The 23,276-nt window shown below is 37.1% G+C and overlaps 1 protein-coding gene across 8 annotated transcripts in view; it reads left to right on the top strand.

The window, feature by feature from the left end:
- LOC135482268 (serine/threonine-protein phosphatase 6 regulatory subunit 3-like) overlaps positions 1-23,276 on the top strand; it is a 30,125-nt gene that overhangs the window by 3,395 nt on the left and 3,454 nt on the right. Inside the window, exons 5-26 of one of the 8 annotated variants that reach the window (XM_064762168.1) lie at positions 248-434; positions 1,100-1,237; positions 2,726-2,791; positions 3,353-3,465; positions 6,332-6,445; positions 7,081-7,210; positions 8,334-8,492; positions 8,977-9,102; positions 10,481-10,545; positions 10,903-11,021; positions 11,486-11,571; positions 12,077-12,166; positions 12,818-12,897; positions 13,242-13,305; positions 14,039-14,157; positions 15,061-15,197; positions 15,464-15,632; positions 16,200-16,276; positions 16,551-16,656; positions 16,950-17,102; positions 18,107-18,166; positions 22,289-22,432. In XM_064762168.1, the coding sequence (XP_064618238.1) occupies positions 248-434; positions 1,100-1,237; positions 2,726-2,791; positions 3,353-3,465; positions 6,332-6,445; positions 7,081-7,210; positions 8,334-8,492; positions 8,977-9,102; positions 10,481-10,545; positions 10,903-11,021; positions 11,486-11,571; positions 12,077-12,166; positions 12,818-12,897; positions 13,242-13,305; positions 14,039-14,157; positions 15,061-15,197; positions 15,464-15,632; positions 16,200-16,276; positions 16,551-16,656; positions 16,950-17,102; positions 18,107-18,166; positions 22,289-22,432 (2,502 nt within the window). Of the gene's footprint in view, positions 1-229; positions 435-1,099; positions 1,238-2,725; positions 2,792-3,352; positions 3,466-6,331; positions 6,446-7,080; positions 7,211-8,333; positions 8,493-8,976; positions 9,103-10,480; positions 10,546-10,902; positions 11,022-11,485; positions 11,572-12,076; positions 12,167-12,799; positions 12,898-13,241; positions 13,306-14,038; positions 14,158-15,060; positions 15,198-15,463; positions 15,633-16,199; positions 16,277-16,550; positions 16,657-16,949; positions 17,103-18,106; positions 18,167-22,288; positions 22,433-23,276 lie in introns of all 8 variants that reach the window. The other 7 variants (XM_064762165.1, XM_064762163.1, XM_064762164.1 and 4 more) reach the window with 7 other exon arrangements.

Raw genomic sequence — 23,276 nt, 5'->3', positions numbered from 1 at the left:
TTTTGATAATTAGAGAAGAAATATCCGGTGACAAGAATGTTTTTAAATATTGTGTCTCTGGTATGTAGTGTTTTGTATACTAACAGAGTTTAACCTCAAAGTACATTTGACATGTAGCTGTAAAAATAAAGATGTAACACTTCTCAGCATGGACGCAAAAGGTGTTCGAGTGGAGGTGACCTTACTGATTCCTCCGAAAGCGTGTCGGTAGATTTAATAGTTCCAACAGCCATTACCTTTCCATCAGGTACCCTAACACCGCCTGCGAGCTCCTCACTTCGGACGTCAGCCAGATCAATGACAAGCTGGCAGACGACCAGACTCTAATCGACAAACTGTATGGCTTTCTGGAATCTGAGAAGCCACTCAACCCCCTCTTGGCGAGTTTCTTCAGCAAGGTGATGGGACTGTTGATCACGCGGAAGTCACAGATGGTATGTAGGCTGTGAGAGGAGCATACAGTCAGGCATGCAGACATGGGATTCAGGGCTGAACTAACACCTTACTCAACTCTCTTCACTGCTCATCCACACGATCAGCAGTTGGAAAGAGTTTATTAATTTGTTAGGTTTTGTTCGTTAATTAATTCTGATAGGTGATGGCACATATGTGTTGTTGTATATCATGTATTAACAACTCTTCAGATCTTTTGAATCTTTTTCAAGAAATGAATTATTATTGGTGATCAGACAGTATTGCAAAACAAAAGTGTTGATACAATTAGTACGCCTACAACAGAACATTGTAGCCAAAAGAAAAAAGAAAAACAACCAAGGGAAGAATATTATTCAGCTCTATCCTGTTGTATGTGGGAAAGTCTTCTGGCAACCTGCGAATGCTTCTGGGTTTCCCCTGGGCTTTTCCCAGTTCACCGCACCATAATTCAGGCAGCTGCTATATAAGTGAAATATTCTGTGGTACAGGGTAAAATACCAAGCATATAATAATAAATAATCAATTCTATCCAATTGTGTTATAGATCTGTAGGCCTCCGTTGCCTCTACAATTAGTGTATCAGTTTGAGAATGGGCTTCAGGATATTTATCTTGGTTATCACTGTTGTGATTTGAATACATTTGTTTTCTGTGTGTATTTTTAGATTTTTGACTACCTGAAGGCCAAGGATGACTTTGTGCGTACTTTAATGTATCACCTGGGAACATCAGCTATAATGGACCTCCTCCTTCGTCTGATCACATGTATAGATTCTCCTGAAGTGAGAACAGCTATGATTAATGTAAGTCATTAAATAAGAATGCAAGTGATTGACCACTTTGATAAACAGCTTGATTTTGGTGATGTTAAAATCTTAAATCTTACTCGTCCCACCAACTTGACGTGCATCATTTATGGGCAGCATTGTTGGGTACAAGGTATTTAGGGTGTTGGGGACAGGGTATTTACGGTTAATGAAGTTCTCTGGCCCTTTAAGTTTAGGAAGCAAATTTTGCATCTCCTGGGGGCCTCCGTGGCTCAGTTGGTTAGCGCACTAGCGCAGCATAATGACCCAGGAGCCTCTGACCAATGCGGTTGCTGTGAGTTCAAGTCCAGCTCATGCTGGCTTTCTCTCCGGCCGTAAGTGGGAAGGTCTGCTAGTTTATGAGTTACAAGATTTGCTCTCCTTTTTAGAGGGTCAGAGAACTCCATTGTGTCCTCCACCCTCTATCATGACTACAGTTGTAAGTCTGATCCAGTGAATAAATTGACTGTTAATCAGTGGTTGTATCAGATGAAACATTCATTTTCTTCACTTAGTTTGTCTTGAACCCTGCCTTATCTTGCAAGCTATCCCCAAGTGGCTACTTCATTTCGTCTCTTTATACTGAGCTGACGGGTATCGTAGCCATGGGGGCAGCCAACGGTATATCGCATACCGATTCACGCCATGTCCGATAAGCCGTTTCCAAACAATGGCTGCTGTCCAAAACTGGTGTCAACTTTGGCTCTTTCCTCTCAGCTTGCCCGCATACACAACATCCCAAGTATAATCTGTGGCTACGATGCCTATCAGCCCAGTATAAAGAGAGGAGTTGATGTAGCCACCTGGGGCTACTCACATGCTAAAATTAAACTAAGTGATGAAAAAGTGCCTGTCTATGTAAGAACACTATTGTTTTGAGTAAGATATGTAAGCACAACAGTCTCATTTGGAAGACTGGAGCTTTAACTTTTGTATTTAACTAAACTTCATCTGGCATTGTGAGTGACAGTCTTGATCAGATAAGGGACAGAAGCTAGCCCCAGTTTCAAACCAAAATCAGCTGTTGTCAGAGAATACTCTTGATAAATGTACTTCCCCAACTTGGTATATTTAATAGTCAGCATAAGAGATTAGGCCAAGTAGTGGCTGACTGGTTTGAGAATACTGTGTTTCATGGCCCACTTGTACTAAGCCCACTTAACGTTACAAGTACATAACAGCCATGGCGACACAATGCCTACATTGCTGGTTGCCATGGTAGTTACGTGCTCGTAACGTTAAGAAGGCTTGGTATAAGTGGGCTCAGATGTAGTGTAGGGTAGGTTTGACATAAGGTTGTTCCAGCAAGGCAGCACAGTGAATATATATATGGCATTGAGACCAACCCGCTGAAATAATATGAATAAGTATATTAAACACCCAACATTTTTAATTATACAGTTTTCATGTAGCCAAAATGTTCCATTCATGTGAGTTTTATTCCCATGTCTTTTGATTTATTAATACCACTTTTTTGTATTGTAGTGGTTGAATGAGCAGAATATTGTTGACAAATTAGTTGCACGAATAATTCCATCGGAAGATGAAGAGGTAAACATTGTTTATATTATATATTTGAAGGGTGGCACTATTTACAGCATTCAGTATTTGCTTTATAAAACCTAGTATAAAGACTAAAAAATATAGTTCAGTACAGTTGAGGGGCCTCCGTGGCTCAGTCGGTTAGCGCGCTAGCGCAGCGTAATGACCCAGGAGCCTCTCACCAATGCGGTCGCTGTGAGTTCAAGTGCAGCTCATGCTGGCTTCCTCTCCGGCCGTAAGTGGGAAGGTCTGCTAGCAACCTGCGGATGGTCGTTTCCCCCAGGCTCTGCCCGGTTTCCACCCACCATAATGCTGGCCGCCGTCGTATAAGTGAAATATTCTTGAGTACGGCGTAAAACACCAATCGAAAAAAAAAAAAAAAAAAAAAAATCAATACAGTTGAATGCATGTATGGTTTTAATTTTAGAGATAAACAGCAGAACATGTGTTTCTTCATATAAAAATGCAGATACATCTATAAAAATGTTTGACTTGGCAACAGCAATCTTATTGTTTATTTCTGTGCAGTATAACACAACTCATATTTGCTATTTTACTTTTATTTTTTAGGTACACTACAATGCATCTCAGTCCCTGTGTGACATAATCAAGTTAAGTCGTGATCTCATGTCACAGTTACAAGAAAGGGCAGATGCTGACCCATTGTTAGCAGCAATAGAATCGTGAGTGTTGATCTGACAGTGTGTTTGTGGTTCCACTGTGTCAGTATTTTTAATTCAGGCACATCCAAGATGAAAACTTTTTCATGCATTCGTGTATTGTCTATAATATTACAGCTGTGTAAGAACATTGGTAACATTGATGCGTAAAAACTTTAGAGGTATCTGCAGGGGCTCACAGAAGTCATCTGGAGGAGCCAGTATTCGGTCAAAAACTCAATAATAGGTTATATTTATTCAGTTTGAGGTTGAAGTAATGTTCAAAATTTTGCATGAACTCAGTTTGAACATATCCAAAGATCTGCGAAGCAACCTGTTTGCGTTGCCAGTTATCTCCCTTTGACAGAAATTTTCACGACCCTCTGGGTTGATTAGATTTAAGAAGACAATTTTTAGAAGCAGAGGGGCGTATGAAATCAAATATGACACAGGTTAAGCTTCTTTGGTCTCTGCCAAATCAGCTCTTACGAATAATTTAATCTACTTTGGCTTCCAATTGTTCTGTTTTTGACATTAACGGAGCGCGAGTGACTGCATGTCAGCGCACGCGGTCTGACTCGTTTCCTCCCCCTGACGTCAGGTGGCGCTATTATCTTCAGCTGCTTTCAAGGCAAGCATACAGTTTGTCCCCAGGTTTTGTTTTTGTGAGTCAAAGTTTTATAAATGGCTTAATTAGCAGCGAAAGTAAAACCTTCTTTGCCAGTTATGAACATTTACCAGCGGCATTGATTCGCTATAAAAGCTTGTTCTTAGTTCATGTAACATAGAGTTGTGTGCCAGACAGGACTTTTCAGGCTGTTGAGATCCAACCGTATATGTCATGGAAACAGTGGCAATTCATTGATACAGAGAGCAGCAATGTATTTTATTGCTCTAAATATGTAACCTCTATATTTAAATATCATTATTGTCAATACTCCATGGGGTAATCTCTATTTGTGAATCTCTTAATTTTCTCCTTTCTGGTGGCTGATTTTCATGGTAAATTTCATGTGATTAGTACCCTGTCAATAAGTCAAATCAGATTTTGTTTTGAACTGCTTTTGTTGATTGAAATCTTTGTTTATTTTGACAAGTAAGTATAATATTTCAAGAGAATTTAGATAATTTACAGAGCACTCATCTGGCGCACTATTCAGCTTAGGGAGGTTTTACATGATTTTTGATTTTCTGTAATGTTTTTTTTTTCCTTCAAATCATTTTTGACATGTCCTTTTACTGACTGAGAGCAACAACCACATATGCCCTAAACCATTAATCAGGGATTCAATTTCAGTGGGAATCCTATTTTCACCATGACTCACTCTGTAAACCAAATTTTTCGGGAATCTGCATGAATTCTTGTAAGAAAGTCACAAAAATAATTTTCAAAATGACCAATTGTTCTTGAATTTGGAATTCAGAACTATGCCTTTGCTCAATCAATGGATGTACTGCCGTAAACATCACCATAATGCGTGTTTTGTTTGACTTTTTTTACACGTTTTTTCGACTGGGAGTTGTTGTTGTTCGCCATGATAACTCTCCAAACATATAAATAGTAGAACCTATATACTAACGAACAGAGATCAAAATAAACTGCAAAATTACCTAACTGATTTTATCCTACATTGCAAGGAAATTCTTTAGTATATGCTCACTGACAAATAATGCGATACAGCAGGAGTGAAATCATTAACGTGCTGGCGAATTAGGATAAGAAAGTCTGGTGTGCCAAGCTAAATTTTAACAGCAGCGAGGGAAAATGAGGGCTTTAGATGTGTTCACATACTCTGGTGCATTAGGGCGTGGTGGTTAAACATAGTAGAAGTTTATTCTTCTTTAGTTCGATCATTCTTCAGCATGCTGATAAAAGTGACAGAAAAGTAGTCAACACGTGTTGGTTTTTTAGTGAATGTTGCTATGACACAGGCTATCCCAATAGCTGTGTCTCTCCTGTGGACCAATGAGTGAGCTTTTAACAAATTGTGGGAAATGCCACCTGTGTACAACAACACAACGACCGTTTGTTAGCTTCAACAGTGGTATCAGTTCTGACCAGCTACAGAGGATGATTGAAACCGAAAATAGTCAAAACTAATGAGAAGATAGCAATGAAATAGGATTCGTGAAGACATTTTTTGAAACATATTTTTTGGGTTATTAAGCAGCGATGAAACGCCAGAAGCAAATGGGAATCGGAACGACTTTTTGTCAACTGGCCCTGCTGGCCCTCACAGTTGTGGGGCTTATTTGTACTGCTGTAAAATGATATTTATGTCACCCAGAGTCCCAAAAACTGTTTGATTTTATATACCACATATAAAAACTTGGAGTAACTGCATGCTTTCTGGTGTAAGATTTGACCTAGACTCTTTTGGATTCCCGCAAAACAAACCTATAGGAATCCATGTAGATTCTGGTAAAGAATTACGAAAATAAAGGCCTGCATGACCATTCTTTCTTGATTCATGACTATTGAATATTTTTTAAAAGTGAGGCCAAGACCAATCGCTCATGTTGTGAGTTTCAGTCAATCTAGGCTGAGGCGCTATGTTGTAAGCTTTCTCGGTAGGCTTTCAGACTTCAGTGGACTAGTGTGCTGATATACATGTAATAATAACTGCAATGTATGCCGATTATCAGTTTGCAGTATCAGCTAGAATGTCATCTTGGGTTCATATGTAGGCAGGCAGTGATAATTACTTTATTCACTGAAGTATAGTAATGTACAAAAATATTTAATAGTAGTAGTATCTCAAACGGTCAGTTAAAATAAACTAAAAAAAACAAATTTCAGTTGATTCACCCGGTCAATGGAAAAATGACTTCTATGAATCCCTGATCTCATTTGTCTCATGCAATGAATGTCCTGTTTTTTCTTTTTCAGAGAAGAAATGGTATCAAAGTTGTTAAGTAATATGTTGGATGGAGAGAAGGATGAGTCCTGTATTGTTAGTGGGCTGTCTGTTGTACAGACATTGTTGGAATTCAGAAAACAAGGGTGAGTAAACTGCTCTATCAAGACCCAGGTTTTTCAGACTTCATTTAGTGCAGCATTGTTAATTTTCTTGATGATATGTTATCATGGTCCATCTTGGTATTTGAAATTTCATCACTTTTAATGAAGAAATCCCCCAAAATACAGATGTCAAAATGGTTGGTCGTTTGCTCGTTTTTAAGGGATCAAAATAAATTTGAAAAAAAAAAATCAAATCGAAGCCAGGTCATCACATAATTTCAGACACATAAATGATTGTCGTATTTCATTTCACTTCAGAGTTAATGTACAATAGTATAAGTAGAATATAACACATTTCACACCTTTATCTCATGTTGCAAGACCTCAATTTTTGTTGAGGTCAACACACAAACATTTTGACCCCTGATGTATGCTGCTGTTTTTTGTAAGTTTCACTGAATGCATCAGGCTGATTAAAATTAGTAAGAAACTGAAATGTAAGCTGTATTGTATTCTTCTTGTCTTTGTTCTCTATTAATGCTTTGTTATGGAGATTGATTATTATTATTTTGTTTGATAATTTTAGATGTTTCTTGTCTGAAATTACAAGTGTGGCTGTGACAACAGCAAAGAGGATGTGATTATCAATCTTCTATTAAGTATTTTCTTAATTACAGGCTGGACAGTGGACTTGATCAGATAACTGCTTTAGATGCTGAGCGTCTGGCGCAAGGAGTCACTAATGTATTACAAGCTATCAAACCAAGGTTGAAAGACTTCCACAACATTTTACTGGATCCACCAAAGGTAAGTAACATTTCCAGTTCTCCTAGACAGAAGAGTGTTTACTGGGTCTGTCTCTTTACCAAAGGTTCCAGGCATACTTCTGTCTGATATGTCTGCAAATGTCTAACGTTTGAATATACCATATTTTACTGACCTTTACAGTTATTATGCATCGTGATGGCACAGCTGTGTGCCAGACATCACCAATGAAAACTTAAATTGAAACTGTAGTGATATGATGGAGGATTGACCTCTTGCCTCACATGGAAATCTCTCCAAGGGACTGTCACGGGAGCGAATTAGTCTGCTGGGTGACCTTTTGCCGTGCTATTAAGTGGAAACTGGAATCCTTAAGTTGCTTTGAATGCAGCCCCATATTTCTGAATTTTACATTTTCAACAAGAATTTGTATACACGTCCACAAGATTCTTATGTTCAAACACTTAGAGGGCCAGTTGACGCATGCCAACTATACTGATCATCTAAAACCACTCGGAAATAACAAACAGTGCATTGTTGGGTTAACAGCCACAAACCACCTACAATGCAGTGTCCATTGTCTATAATCCTCCTCCTCCATAGTCCCTTCCCCTTTTAAACTTAGGATTGCAAATACGAGTGCTTTTCAGGTAAATCTGATAATAAAGATTAATATAAGACAGCAGCTACAAGCACACAGCATAACAGGATAGGTCAAATATTTGTTCGTACATTGTCTGATGATAGCCTGGCATCATAGTTCATTTAAAAATACTGCCGCTATAAATTAACCAGCCAGATTTTCTAAGCAACGATTACACATTTTACACACATTGCACACTTCCTCTGTGCCATAGTAATGGCGCAGTGGCTTGATGCTATCAGTGTATCATGGCTGGGTTGATGTGGTGGTGATCATGTCAGAATTGTAAGTATTATGGCTGATGCCATCGGAAGTGAAACGTTAGTATTAATACGGATGGTATTGTGACATCTTGTCACAAGAAGACATCACTATGATTTAACAGAATGACAACTAAAAGTTAAAAGTGTTCTGTTGGCAAGCAATTAACAAATTTTAACAAATTTAATTTACCCATTCTACTGACAATCTAGTTGATGATTATGACAGCATGTACAATGTGGGTGTTTTTTTTGGTTTCAGCAAAAGTATAGCCGAATGCCTACAACAGTGGGAGTAATGGATCCTCCTTTAGGAAACACAAGATTACAGATAGTTCGTCTTTTAACAACTCTAGTTTCTACAAATACACACAGTATCAACCAGGAGTTGTCGAGTCTGGGGACCATTCGAGTATTATTGGTATGAGTTATTTTGGTTTTCCGATACATTTGATATTTACTGTATTTTGCCTAAAGTTTGATACCTGAGTTTTTAAAATGATACTTTTGATGCCAACATTTAAGTTTATCTGATTAGCAGTTAATTAAACTTCACAAAATCTTTTAAGTGGCCTTCTATTAATAAAGGGAGATGAATAAATCAGATTCAAGCATAATACGTTGATAGAAAAATGCTCAACTTCAACTGAAATATAGTAATTATAAGGTTTTTAATTGTAATGGAAAGCTGACATTATAACATTGTTCCTTCAATCTCGTCTCTGAGAAAGTCTTGCTCGACTTTTGTTCTTTTTGTATATTAGAGATCTACACATTGCATCTACTTCCTACATGTATATGTGGCTTTCATGTTTTTTATGTGTTTTTTCTACAACGGACACATTTGAAAGCACGTGTAATCTCATATACACGAAATGAAGTAGCTTACCCTGTTACTTTTTCAGGATCTCTTTTTTAAATACATATGGAATAACTTTTTACACACACAAGTGGAGCAGTGTGTGAACACAATACTCACTAATCCTCCAGCTCAAGTGGAGGGCAGGACAGAGAATCCTCTCCTTTCACAGGTACGTCACCAGTTTGCAGTTGTCTTATCATACATGTACATCCTGTCTTAATACTCTAGTCTACCCTCTTTTGGTTAACCTCCCTTGGAGAATCTACCCCAACATCTGATTGATAAGAGGTGTTTCGATTGCTTCTAACATTAAAAGATCAACTGATTTGTAGAGAAATCTGACTGTTAAGTAGGAACCAGGGAATGTCATATTCAGTCTGGATGAAGACTTTCCGGTTCTTGCTGGGCATTATTCCACTGAAACTACACAAACTACATGTATACTCCAAATTAGTAGCTATGGTGCCCTCCTCTGTTTATTATCAAAGCCACTTCATATGATATTTGAAGATGACTGTCATTGACTGATATATATATATATATATATATATATATATATATATATATATATATACTTTACATGGCTGGTGTAAGATAAATACTATACATTCCATATTGTTTAAGATAAAGCATACCTGTACTTTTATGTAGGCAAGGCTAAATACTTTCAATGTGTCTGTGTCGCAGATACTTTAAATTGGTTATTAACCTCAAGGAGTCATTTCAAAGAGAACTGATGCTGGTAAGATTTGAGGTTTTCGTCAAAGGAAAAGGAACGTTCAGTGAATCTGCTGAACAAGTTTTCATGTGAATTTTTACCAAGTGAGGATGTAATTCAGGCAAAAGAAAAGCATTTTCTGTTTTAAGATATTAGTAGAATTAAAGGAGAAGAAAACTTAAAAACATGACACTGTAGGCTGAAAAGAGCACGTTTAGTTCTATCTGGTGGTGCCTGCTGCATAATTTTGCGATTTTTCCTCACCATACACGTAAAGCCTGAAAATGGCAAAGATGGCATAAATCGCTGAGTCCATCGCATCCTCCATGTTTAACACCCTGTAATTTATGCTGGGTGTGTGTTGCCTCTCAGCCAATGAGAGACATTGAAACTGCCGGCTTGTTCGTGTAAACTCAGAACCTACATCCAACATTCGGGCTTCCCGATCGTCAAGTGGAAAATGAACTGTAGTGTTCGCTACCTTGTGGGAAGAAGAGTTCTACCAGAAATGTACGAACTGCACTTTGGCAGTTTCAGACAACAGTTCTCCTCCTAACACAGAAGACTTCAGGACTAGTTCTTAGGAAAAATGGAGTCACCCACAGCAGATTTTGGCGCTGACTTTATTTATAATTTATCAACGTGAGGTACATATTAGAATTTCTGCGTGCATGCACCTGCGAGGAAATGCATACTCTTTTCAGTGGTATTTGTTTGATATTTAAATTTTCTTCTCCTTTAAACAAGGTGATATGCTATTGTGTAGTATGTTTTGTAATGCACATTTATGCAGTTTTCTTTTGTCTTTGTATTTCTTTTTACTCAACAGCTTTTAACTGACTGTACATTATTGCAAAGAATCGTAGATGGGTGGGAACAAAATGATGAAGTCCAGTAAGTTATAATTAACTTAATTAATTTGTCAGTCTTTTTTATCACGTTGAATTTCTACTTATGCTTTGCTTTTGGAGCTGATTTGCTATTTCATGGTCTTGTCTTTTTCATCAGTTCAAATATAGATTGGTTGATTAAGCCATGTATGTTGAGCTCAAAATCATTGTTGTACTCTCCTAAATGCACATCAATCTCACTAACTGATCTGTATAAAAATTTAATGAAAGCTTGAAATTAAAATCAGAGGGAACAGTGTTCAGAAAATGTTTGCAAGTTTTAGTTGACATTTGGCATCTTGTTGCAGTTTGTATATGTTTTCTGCATGTTAATTTTTTTTCCAATATTTTTGTTTATTAGAACGAAGAATGGGGGACATCGCCAGGGCTACATGGGGCATTTAACATGTATTGCAAACGATGTCCTATGCTGCTTGGAAAAAGGGGAAAATGCAACACTTTTAAAAGAAAGCTATGAAGGTTGGTGTTGTGCCATTTTCAAGTTGAGTTCATTTGTTTCAAGTTGTCTTACAGTTAGTGACAACGATGGTGGCATAATGGTTAGAGCTTCTACCCCAGGAGAGCTGGGATCAAACTTGGGTTTGGTTACACTAAAGACTGAAAAAAACCAAATGATGCTTGGTGCTCAGTACTGAAAAGTTAGAGCAAGGAAACAGAGCTGGCTTCCTGGAGTCAGTGTAATGTGACGACTGGGTGGGGTGTTATATTAAATGTGTTAAGCAGGATGTAAAACCTTACATACATATATACATTCCTTTAGTGGCATTCAGTAGATTTGTTACCATAAAGCCATAAGGTTGCATCTTACTGTAAGCAGTAGTTCTAACTTTGACTTAAGATTATGATAGAACACCTGTTACTATCTATAAGCCGGAATTCAATATATGACTTACATAAGCCAGAACATACCTTTTTGCTTACAGGCGTACCCGAAGAGTCAAGACAACAGTGGGAATCCTTTGTTGCGAGTGCTTTAACTGAAATGAATAAAAAGAACACTGTAGAATTGGTAAGCTTTTTGAGGGCTTGAAGATTTCCAATGTCTTTGTATTTTTGGTAGAACTTCAGATTTACATATATTTTTTATTACAGTGGTCTAATATTGATGTCTGAGTAACATGTATGTTGTTTTATGTCTGGTTCAAATTATAAATAGATAGTATATTTTGCTGTCAAATGGTCGCTGTACCATTATTAAATCTCTAACGTTTGTTAGAATTTATCATGCAAGAAACTTGCACAAGGGTAAGGTGTGCCAGTTACTTGCAGATTGTTGTATGTTTCCCCAGTTTCCTCTCATAATGCTGGCCATTGTAGTATAAGTGAAATATTCTTTAGTACAGCATAAAACTGCACTGAATAAATAAATCAAATCATGCAAGAAACATATGAAAGAAATAGTTGTAAATGGTTTGTTGTATCTGTTGTTGGTTATTGATAGTTTTGTTTAATTTCCATGTATGTAATAAGAATTAGTGCATCAGCCTGTACCATTCTATACTGGCTATTGTTAGGTTCCAAATCACACCATTCCCTCAAGTAGTGAGGATGACGATGCTGACTTCCGTGACATTCCCTTCCCTCAGGACACAGCCATGCAACAGGTAAGACTTCACCTGATTCTTTTAGCATGATCTGAGTAGATTATTACCTGTGCTCCATGCCTGCTGTTTTTTTTAACAGCTTTTCAGTGTTGGTTAAATGTTAATGTACTTTGCCTGGTTATATTCAACATTTTCGCTCTGTAATTTTACTTTTTTCTTCTAGATTGCACATAAGTATTAAAGCAATGCCACACTTAAAAAGATCTCTCTTTTTTTTTTTATCAACTTAATGCATGGCTGCCTTACTTCCTAGAAACAAATACTGAAACAGCCAATTAAAGAGCTATATTTTGCTCCAAATAATGTGGTTTTATAATGTGAGAGTTTTAAGTTGCTTAGAAAGCAACATATATGTTGTGCATGAATAGCTCAAGGTGAAATCAGTTTCCATATGTCGCTGCCATGTTTCCGTCTGTTTCCGCATAGTCTAGTGCTTGGCCCGTGCTCGTCAGCTGATATGTCGTTGGGTCTTAAACACTCCAGCCATGAACATGCATATTCTGGAAACTAGGTTTGAAGAAGTGTTCCTTTTGGCATTAGTACTGTGATTGCAGATGAAGGCCTCTTGGTTTTTGTTTAGCGACCCAAACTGCATATTGTTGTGATTAGTGTTGTTTGGCATTTATTCATCAGGCCTTCTCTGATTATCAGCTGCAACAGATGACCAGTAACTTCATAGACCAGTTTGGCTTCAACGAAGAAGAGTTTGCTGAACAGGAGGAAAAAGTGGAGTAAGTGATTGTGCATTTTGAGACATCATATTCATCTTTATTACCTACCTGACATATGCAGATCTTAAAGGCATTGTTATCTTTTGTGAGTTTTCACTATATCTACTGTATATGTGGGTGTGCCAGGATTCTGCTCTAGCCTCTTTATGTGAACACATGTAACCGTTTATGTAAGAAACTACCATACCTATCCAATTTTTTTTTCAACGTCTTTTATTGTGAATGTCATGATATAAGCAGTGTTTCAGATTACGGTCATTGACAAAGGTTTGTTCAAGGTTGGGCCTTGAATAATACATACCTGTATGTATATATATGGTATATATTATATTTTGCCTTTGCAGTTTGACATTCACAGACCGAATTTCGACCATTGATTTCAACATACAAGCTAATGAAGATGATGAAGTAAGCTATGATGAATTTCTTGTCCATTTGTGAATTTGTCTTAAATAACCTGGGGTTAAGCAAGAAACCAAATATATGTATACCTGTTCATAGTGCCTTATGAGATGGGGAATGTTTATCTGTGAGCAAACTCGTCATCTCTACAGTGGTTGTGGCACTTGTGAATTCCCACACTTTGTTAAAGGAAAAGACAACACGAGTCCATATGTTTATAGGCATCAATGAAATATCACGCATGAAGTTATAAAGATCAACATTTTGTTTTTGTGATGTTGTACAACCGAGAATCCAAATACCCTAATTTTTCAACCTTTTCAACCAACCAATATTTTTAAACACGTGCCATCTGAAAGCAACAAAAAAAATGTGTCGTGTCACCTTTACGATACACACATATTATTAAAAGGCAAAACAAGGTTCAGGTGATGTAAGTGGAAACAACTAGGCCCTCGGATTATAGAAATAATTTGCCACTTCCAGAATAACTTGGGTTATATTATTTGTTGTCTTTCCTTTACATCTTTTTCCAAGTCTTAACTCTTCAGACTCTGTCTGCTTCAGTATCTCATATCTAGTCAGACTGTTAAGAACTTAGGTAAAGTATTATTTATGTGCTGTTCTCCATTATCATGTAATGTGATGGCACCCACATGATGAACGTCTCTGCTCTTTGAAATGCTCTAAATTCACATGTTTTACTGATACAGGTATTGTTAATTATTTTCTTATCAAGCAGCCAGGGTCCACAATGTTTGAACAAAGGTGTAATGAAAACATACAGCCATTTGATGACAATGATAGTGATGAAGATATCTGGGAAGAGAAGCCATTTACCGTAGCATCAGGAACAGGGTATGTATGACATTTTTTAAGGTAATGCGACAGAAATGTCTCCCGGCAGTAAAGCTGAAAATCAGTGAGCCACATGGACACATGCGCTATTTACATGTCAAACATTATTAACCTGTGTTGATAAATGCAAGACTTGTAAGTTGTACAATATGAAAAGTATCAAAATTGCCAATATACTAAGTTACATTCTCTTTACATGATGATTAGAAATGGCATATACCAGCCCGGATAGCACAGTTGGTAGAGCGTCCGCTTCGGGACTGGTAGATCCAGGATCAATCCTTGATCGAGTCACACCTAAGACTTTAAAAGAGGAAGTTGTAACTTCCTCATTTGGCGTTCAGCATGAAGGGGATAGTGCAACGACTGGTTGACCCGTATCAGTATAATGGCTCGGGCGGGGCAGCTTACTTGCCTTCGGTAAGTCGTCTCAGTGAAGCAGCACTAAATAAAAGAGCGGTTGAAATCCGTCCTGCAACAAGGAGACACATTACACGTGCATGCACCCTAAGGATTCCTTCGTTGTCATATGACTGAAAAATTGTTGAGTACGACGTTAAACCCCAAGCACTCACGCACTCACTAGAAATGGCATAGGTCAACCAAGTCACTCCAAAATGGTGACTCAGGTCCAAGCTGCTTTGACCATTGTCAGTGAGCAACACATGAAGAAGTACATAACCAGTTTGCCAGAAAATGTCACCACAAATTCAACAATGTACAATAGACTACAGAGACTATGCCCAAATTACTTCAGGTGGGAAAGGTCCTGCATTAAGGCAATTGTCTTAGCCACAGTCTTCAGTAGCTGTATCAGTTTGTATTCCTGTACAAGTAAATCTAGCGTTTTGAATGTAGTTTTGTAATACAAATGACAGACAGACGCATTGTTATTCCTTGCAGAGATTCCAGCTCACCAATAAAGAGAGAGACCAATGCTGACAGTGATGACAGCACAGACAGCGAAGATGAACTCAGCTCTCCTAAGATCATTCCTCAGCAGCCCTCTACAGAGAAAATGGAAATAGACTCCACTGAAGGTAGGGAGAAATGACTGTTGGTGATACAACTATGAAAGTAGTAAGGAAAGAATGACAAGTCTGCATTATTTTCTTATCTAGCCCTACAACACATGTGGCACATGTATAGTGTAAATTTAGTGAAAGCAAAATCGATGCCCATCTTACTTCTGGAGAATAGGAACTTTATTCTTTAAGAAATAATATATAAAACAAATGTGTGAAACTGATCTCTGGGCTTAAGTATATTTTCTGAAGTGATATTTACGAAAGGTGTCTGTTCACAGTTGGATGGGCAAAGTTTGACTCTTCCATCGAAATCCCTCCGGTTGCCATGGACATGGGAAATCCATGGGAAAGCTCAGCATCCCGAAACACTACAGCCAATACCAGTGCAGTGTCAGAAAACACCCAGGCTGCAGACAACTGGGCAGATTTTAGTAAATTTGCCCCCAGGTAAACATATGCATCTTTCTTCCTAATACAACACAGTATAGGGGAAGTGTATATATCAGTATCAGTATAGGGAGACCTGCATTCAGCCCCTTGTGTCAAGCGATAAAACTTATTATGCATGGAACATGTACTTTCTTGAGCTGGTGTCGGTGGGCAGAGTTGAGTGTCGCCAGGAGTTATGAGTTGCTCTGGTCTTTAATGAATGTGACGTTTGGAAAATTTTATGCCAATTAAATAACATGTTTTTTTTGTTGTTCATGATTTGTCCTGCAGAAGTCAGATTTCTGAGTTCTCTCATAAGTGACTTCTTGATGTGACTTGGGACTTTAAAGATACAAATAAATTATTGTATGACAATGTAGTCTTGTCAAATTGTTACAAGCAACTTATTTCTTATTCTGCTATTTCATGTGACATACATTTGTAAAACATTTCTTTTAAACATTCTTTTGTTCACGTCTTTACTGTCTCCTATTATATGCAGGATATAATTCATGGATCAAAATTATTTGATTAGTGAGTTTGTTCACTTGAGGATGAAAAACTAACATTTTTTGTTGATTACAGCACTGACCCTGGTCCAAGAAGTAGTTCACCCGTTGCTATGGATACTACAGAAAACAATTCCAGATCAAGTGCCTATTGTAAGTTGTAGAATAGTTATGATATTCTCATTGAGTCGTGATGCATATAAGACATGGTGGTGGTGTAAATAATTGTAAGGATACCTGTACAAGCTAATTGTGGTATTACCTATGTACTGTTGAACAGGTATGAATATAATATATGGGTAGTACATTATTGGTGTAAGTTCATCTCTCCCTTGTTAATCTTTGATGTCCTGTGCTATATACATATTTCATGTTGTTGACCAACGGATTGGTGAGAACTCAGTTCTGCACATTTATTTCTTTGCAGTAGCTGCAAGTGCTCCTGCTGATTTAGCTAATGAGGTATCCGAAGCCTCAGAGGGTGACAGCAAAACTAAACGCAGCTCTGCTACCGAAGATGGACTTGGTCAGAAGTAAGTGAATGACATGGTTTGATCTGTTGTGTTGTGCTATTAGCATGTTTCCGCATGGCTACAGCTTTTATCCATGCAATGCATAAACCTTATAATGTTCACTATTCCGTGGCCGCTGTTCTAAAATACATGGCTTGTTTTAATTTGACTGAATTTGTGCTTTACCTGATTTTATTGGATTATTGTAGCAGTGTCTTGAAAGAGTATTATTTTTAAATTTCTTCATGAGTGACTGATTATGTTGCACTCTGTCACTAAGGCCTCAGCTTTACATGTTTGACTCACCTGTACAGAGCTATGAGTCCCGATTCCACGACAGTAGAGCCTACAGTACCACCTAGTGGATCTGGGGATTCCTCTAACCCCAAACTTGCTGAGGAGGTGCCAGTGGTGGAAGGCAGTGCAGTGCCTGGGGATACCCAAGTCACGTCCACTAATGAATCTGGGTATGTTCAGCTGGGTTATACCTGAGCCCAAGATGTACCACTTACTATCTTCCTTAATCCTACTAAATAAGGCTGTTGCTAGTTGGACATGTTTCAATTTGTCATATCTGCTTGTTTCTCACCCCTAATCACCTATGTAAGAAAATACCCTGCAATCCTTGGCTCTGAAACCTAGTCTAAAGGACCCCCTATGCAGTCTGGTGTACCTCTCATAGCACATGTAGCTTTAATGTCTTTTTTTGTTTACTTTTAGAAGGAAAGCTGTCTAAATTATCATCACTTTTAAGTTTAACATCCTTATGATAATCATCAGTTTGGATTAGGTACATTTTATGATTGAATACTTACCACAGTTGCCTGGAATCATTTTTTTCTCGGTGTAATCAGGTCTTGTTTGTGCTTCCTATACATGGTATATAACACATATTTCTAGCCTGCTAGCTATATGTCTGATAGAATTCAGATTTTGGGATGCCAGCTCTTCATGCATTTGTGGTCTGAAATGTCACTTCCGATTGGTGATTATTGACAACTCTTCAAAGTGGATTATCAGATATGCTGGAAAAACATGTTACTTTAGCTCGGGTAAGTACCAAGTCATGATAGGGAGCAACTACTAGATCCGATTTATGGAGATTGTCAGCACTGCGATGATGTTATGGAGAAGTATATTTTGTACTCCGAGCATCCACATACATAGGCAACAAAACCCCCTCTGCAGTGGAAAAATAATGTTTGCATCCTTTCTTTCTATCCTTGCTGCACCAGGCTTTCTTCTTTTTTGCTTTCTGATGCACTTGTTATTTGTAGCTACTAGAATTGATGGTGATTTTCCTTTGGATGTTGGATGTGTAATCTTCTGTTTTATGTGAATATGTCTTATTCAACAATAATTCAAAACTAAACCATGATTTTTTTTTCCAGCATGGGTTTTCCCTTCTTTTTTCAGCATGAGTTAATGAACTAGCATCCTAGTAATTCAATGCTTGCGCTCCTTTCTTTAGGTTGGCGCAGTCTTCATATAGCGACAACGATGATGATGACGACTTAAACTCTAATTTTGCGTGAGTTAGAAGTACCGTTGCAACCTGTTGTCATATTATATATGTTGTATTGAAATGTTCTGTGGGCCTGTTCTTTTTCTGTTTTGTTCATCTACTAAACCTGGAAAAGATGTACATGTAACATATTCATTCATATGTTCTACCTGTTTTGCATGCCATAATCCTTAACCTTTACGCATATATGAAAGAGCAAACTTTCAGTGAAATTTATGCACATTTTCTGTTTGATATTAGAGACAAAACTACATTGTGGATTGGTCCATTTCAGAGCTTCACAAAAAGTATAATATTATCAGTCAACACAATAATACCTTCAGAATATGCCTGAAATTGAAGAATTACAGTATTTGTGAAAGTCTGAGAGCCCAGGTTAATGTCATTTTTAGTTTATTTTATTGTTGTTGTTGTAAAAATCCACACATAAACATACGTCAGAAGTATACTTTTCCACAAGACTGTTAAAATATTAAAAGTTTTTTTTTTTTTAAATTCACGTGTTCTATTTTTCCTTTATTATTATGACATTTTGTACCTTTACACCATGTCTATGGGAATTCAGTACTATATCCCAGCACCGAGAACCCAACAAAGCTGGGCAGTGACCTGTAACAGTTTAAGTGGACAAATGAAACAGAAAGCTGGTTTTGACTTTTGAAGGCGTTGTCTGTTTAAAGCTACTTGTGTGGAATTTGTACATATTTTTTTTTATTTTATTAGGGGTCCGTGCTAATTCCGAGCGAGACACCTCTTGAAATCGTTCGGATTATTATTATAATTCTTAGTCAGCTTGTAAAATTGCAATATCTCAAAAACTATTAAAGGTAGAAAAACCAAACTTTGAAGTCTTAATGAGGAACGCATGAAGCAACTTTTGATGTTTCATGCTGTTTTACCAGTCACATGATTTAGTGGCCATTTTGAATTTTATTGATAAGCTAAAAAAATCTTGTTCTCCAAAACGGCTAAACCTATTGTGATGAACTTTTCGCTTACAGTTTTTAGGTGGATCGCCCTACCTAGGTTGTAAAAAGCTTTTAGTTTTAGCATGCAACTAAGGCTAAAGCTGAACAATGAACATGGTTCAAAAGTGGGTCAATTTTTAAAACGGCTTAAAATCATAAAACAATCAAACTGTCTGGTACCCCTTAACATCACGTTTATAGATCTTTAAGAATTATTGTTGTACTTTTTGTTGTTTTCATAATATGACTAAAAAGCCACCAAAAATTTGACAAAATCGCGTCTGTAAATAACATGGGAGCTTCATGCTAGACTGCTTGAAATCATTAACTGCCATTTACCGTGGGAACTGGGGTCAGCCCTGCAACCATATATTCTTTCTGTCTTTTGTCCATGGGTATCAGCGGAAGATCAAAGCCACCTAATCTCTGTGCTAGTCTTCAGTACTTGGCCAATTGTAATTTATGCTTTGCAGTATAGGATTCAAATCCAGTACATTCCTTTAAATTTTTTGTGTGTTTTCACTACTATCATGAACTTAATAGACATCAGGCTACCAGTTGTGGTAGAAGTCTAGTTGTGTAGACCCCGGTAACGCTGTTGGATAACAGCTTTAACTTTTTTTTTTTAATTGTTATTCGGTACTGAAACAGATTTATTAATTTGTATCTGTCAAACCATGGTTTCTGTGCAATAACTGCACCAAATTTTAGAAAAAGTGTAAGGATGTAACCAGACTTCTTGAAATAGTACATGTACCTGAATTTTATTTCTCATTATACGCCCTTGCCAATAGGCGGAGTGATCATGTTATAGCGATTTTGTCCTTCCATCTGTCCGTATTCGGCTGTTGGGCTAGAACTCCAACAGTTTTCAACAGTTTTTTTATTTTTGGTGGATACATAGATACACAGATGACGATGTGTCACAACTCACATTTGTCCATTTGTCGTGGTTGTCATGGTTACCAGATGCCAGTTTCATCATATATACTACATAGATATGATTTCGTGTCTGGGCTATAACTCCAACTGTTTTCCGTGTAGAGTTATCATTTTTGGTGGATACATACATAAACAGATTATGATGTGTCGCGACTCACATTTGTTCATTTGCGTGTTGTCATGGTTATCAAATTGCCATTTGCCTTATATATAATAGATAAATAGCTGAGATTTTGTGTCCGTTCTATAACTCCAACTGTTTTCTGTATAGACGTTTAGTTTTTGGTGGATACATACATACACAGATGACAATGTGTTGCTACTCACATTTGTCCATTTCCATGGTTGTCATGGTTACCAGATCACCAGTTTTCCTCTATATACTGTATGGATATATATGATTTTGTGACCAGGCCACAACTCCCAACGTTTTTTTTGTGTAGAGTTTAATGTATCCCGACTAACATCTCCCCATTTTTGCGGTTGTCATGGTAACCATATAGAAATTTTCCTGATATATACTATATAAATATATATGATTTCATGTCCAGCCTACAACTCCAATTGTTTTCGACGTAGAGGTTTAACTTTTGGTGGATACATAGATATACAAAGGACCGTGTGTTTCAACTTACACTTGTCCATTTTCGCGGTTGTCATGGAAATCGGATGGCTGTTTTCCACATATATATATATCTATATATATATATATATGTACACATACACAACATATATACATATATATATATATACATATACTATCTAAATAGAAATGATTTCGTGTCCGGGCAACAACTCCACTTGTGTTCCACACATTGGCCACATTTGTCCACCTGCGCGATTGTCTTGGTAACCACATACCTATCATAACACCTGTGAAGATTGCCCTCAGAGGTTATACTCAACACAAGGCTGCTGGTATTCTTTTATACATTTCAAGCAAATGCATTTGTTGGGGCATATGTTGTGTTCACCTGAACTCTTGTTTTTAGCTGTGACTAAATGGGTTTTTAATCCTGTTGTTCTGTCATTCAGTTTTTTTTGGACGTCTATCTTTTATCCTCCCTTAAGTAAATATCAGCCATTTACTTATTGAGGGTCCAGAAAAGTGTTGCAAATTTGCACTTTTACAATGCTTACTATTACCTTAAATGACCTAAAATTTCACCCACAAAAGTGTATTTTAGAGGCAAATAAATATCACAATATACTATTTTTGCTGCTGAAACTTACAATTTTCCTGTAGAATATCATCCCATGTCCCAAGCAAACATCAAAACACCTTTCTAAAATCAGTAGAACTCTCAGAATTAGGAAATATTGGCAAGTTAGTTATGGACGAAATTTATGGTCATTTAGGGTACTTAAGGAGAATTTCATTTGCATTATTCCACATTAAAAAATTTTTGAGGTTTTCTGTGTATCTTAAAATTTGGAAGCATTTTTTTATGAGATATTTTATTTTCACTTTTGAAAGTAATTTTTGTCATTCCCTGGAGGAATCAAAGCAAATCAAGCAAATTGGCGTTAGCAATCTCACCTTTACCATTCATTATATGTGGGATGTTTACCTTGGGATTTAACAATTTTTAGATGTTCACCATTCAGGCTTCTTGCTTAATTATAGCTAGTGGAAACTGTGGTTTATATTATCATTAAAAAGGATAGTTGGCGAGAGTAAAATAGTTGTTCGCTTTGGAAGGTGTTAGAACCACACTCCCATATGTCACTGCAGATATTAAAATGATCATGTTTATCCTATTGTAAATTTTTCACTTCTGTGCTTAATCTTGAATGTAGAGATTCTTTGTTGTAATTTAAGATGGTTTTTTGGAATGCTAATTTATAGACGATATATTGAATTTTTCTAGCATTTCAGATATTCAAATGGGTAGATGTAGTTTTCTTGGCAAGTGCAGTTAATAATCAAAACCATGTCTACTGTTGAGGACACTCACTTATCATATACTCATTAAGACAGGGCAGCAGTTTGAGATTACTCTTTGTAATTACTGCCATTCATGACAATTGACAACGTCTTGCATAAGTGTCATTGCCAATTTTTGTGTATTTTTGCAAATTTTCAAATGATTTTCTTGTCTTAAATAGATCTACAGATGGTACAACATGTAATATTGATATTGCTTTGTTTGTTCGAGAATCTCATTAAAGTGCTTTGGACTGTATATCTGAATTCTTTATGTTTACTCTTTTGTAGCTTCCTTGCAGCCTCAGGTTTAATGAAATCCAAAGCTACAAGCTCCCAACCTGCTCTGGATGATAATAAAGCCGAGCCTAGTGAAAACTCCAGCCGGGAGAAGGAAGGCCAGTTGGAATCTGGGACTGCCATGGAACAGTTAAGGTAGGCGCATTCATTTGCTCAGTCAAGACGACTGCTTAATTGTAGCTCTTAAAGAGGAATTTTTCTTAAACTAGGCACATTTGAAGCAGAAATGCTTTTTGCTCAAGTGGTTTTGTATTCCAACAGCAACTGTGCAGCGTGATGCAATGATTTGCCATAATTTTTCAGTTGTGGGGCTTGGTGCGTGTTGTAGCACATAGCATTATTCTTTCAAGCCTTTTTCACAAAAATTCTGAAAGCAGTTTTTTAATAACTCTCCTCAAACCTTGTCACCTCTGGTACTGTAACCTGGACAACATCTGCATAAAGAAAGTAAAAACAAATCTGACACAAAGTTTTTTGAAAGTTGTCAAAAAATGGTTGACTAGCAGTCTAGGACTGGTCATAAAGCAGCTAAGCTAATCAAGCCACACTTTAAATTTTTTTGTCTGAAATGAAATGATTAAGATGCATAAATTGCATATTGAAGTGCATGCACTTTGTGTTAGGAAAGATTTAAGAATCAGATTATATTGTTCCATGGTTTTACCTGCTAAATGATCAAGTTGCATGTACAGTGTAGCCTCACTATAAGACGCCTCGATACAGCACGAAATCAGATATAACGCAATCAAATTCTAGTCCCCCAAAAATCTGTGGTGTACCTTCATGTGAGAAAAGGTAAAACTGCAAATGAGTAAAGGTTTTTCACAAAGGAATATACATAAATAACACATCATCATTTGCTTCACTTCCCACTGGTGGTGTGTGACCCATGTGTTATTTGATATTTTAGGCTCTAGTAAAAAGAAATGGATTTTTCTATGAATAATGGAAGAGATTGTAACTGGTTACATTTCCTTTT

The sequence above is a fragment of the Liolophura sinensis genome, chromosome 1 (assembly GCF_032854445.1).
Source record: "Liolophura sinensis isolate JHLJ2023 chromosome 1, CUHK_Ljap_v2, whole genome shotgun sequence".
NCBI classification, from domain to species: Eukaryota; Metazoa; Mollusca; class Polyplacophora; order Chitonida; family Chitonidae; genus Liolophura; species Liolophura sinensis.
Note: the sequence above shows the minus strand (reverse complement) of the source record. Positions and strands in the feature narration are given on the sequence as shown.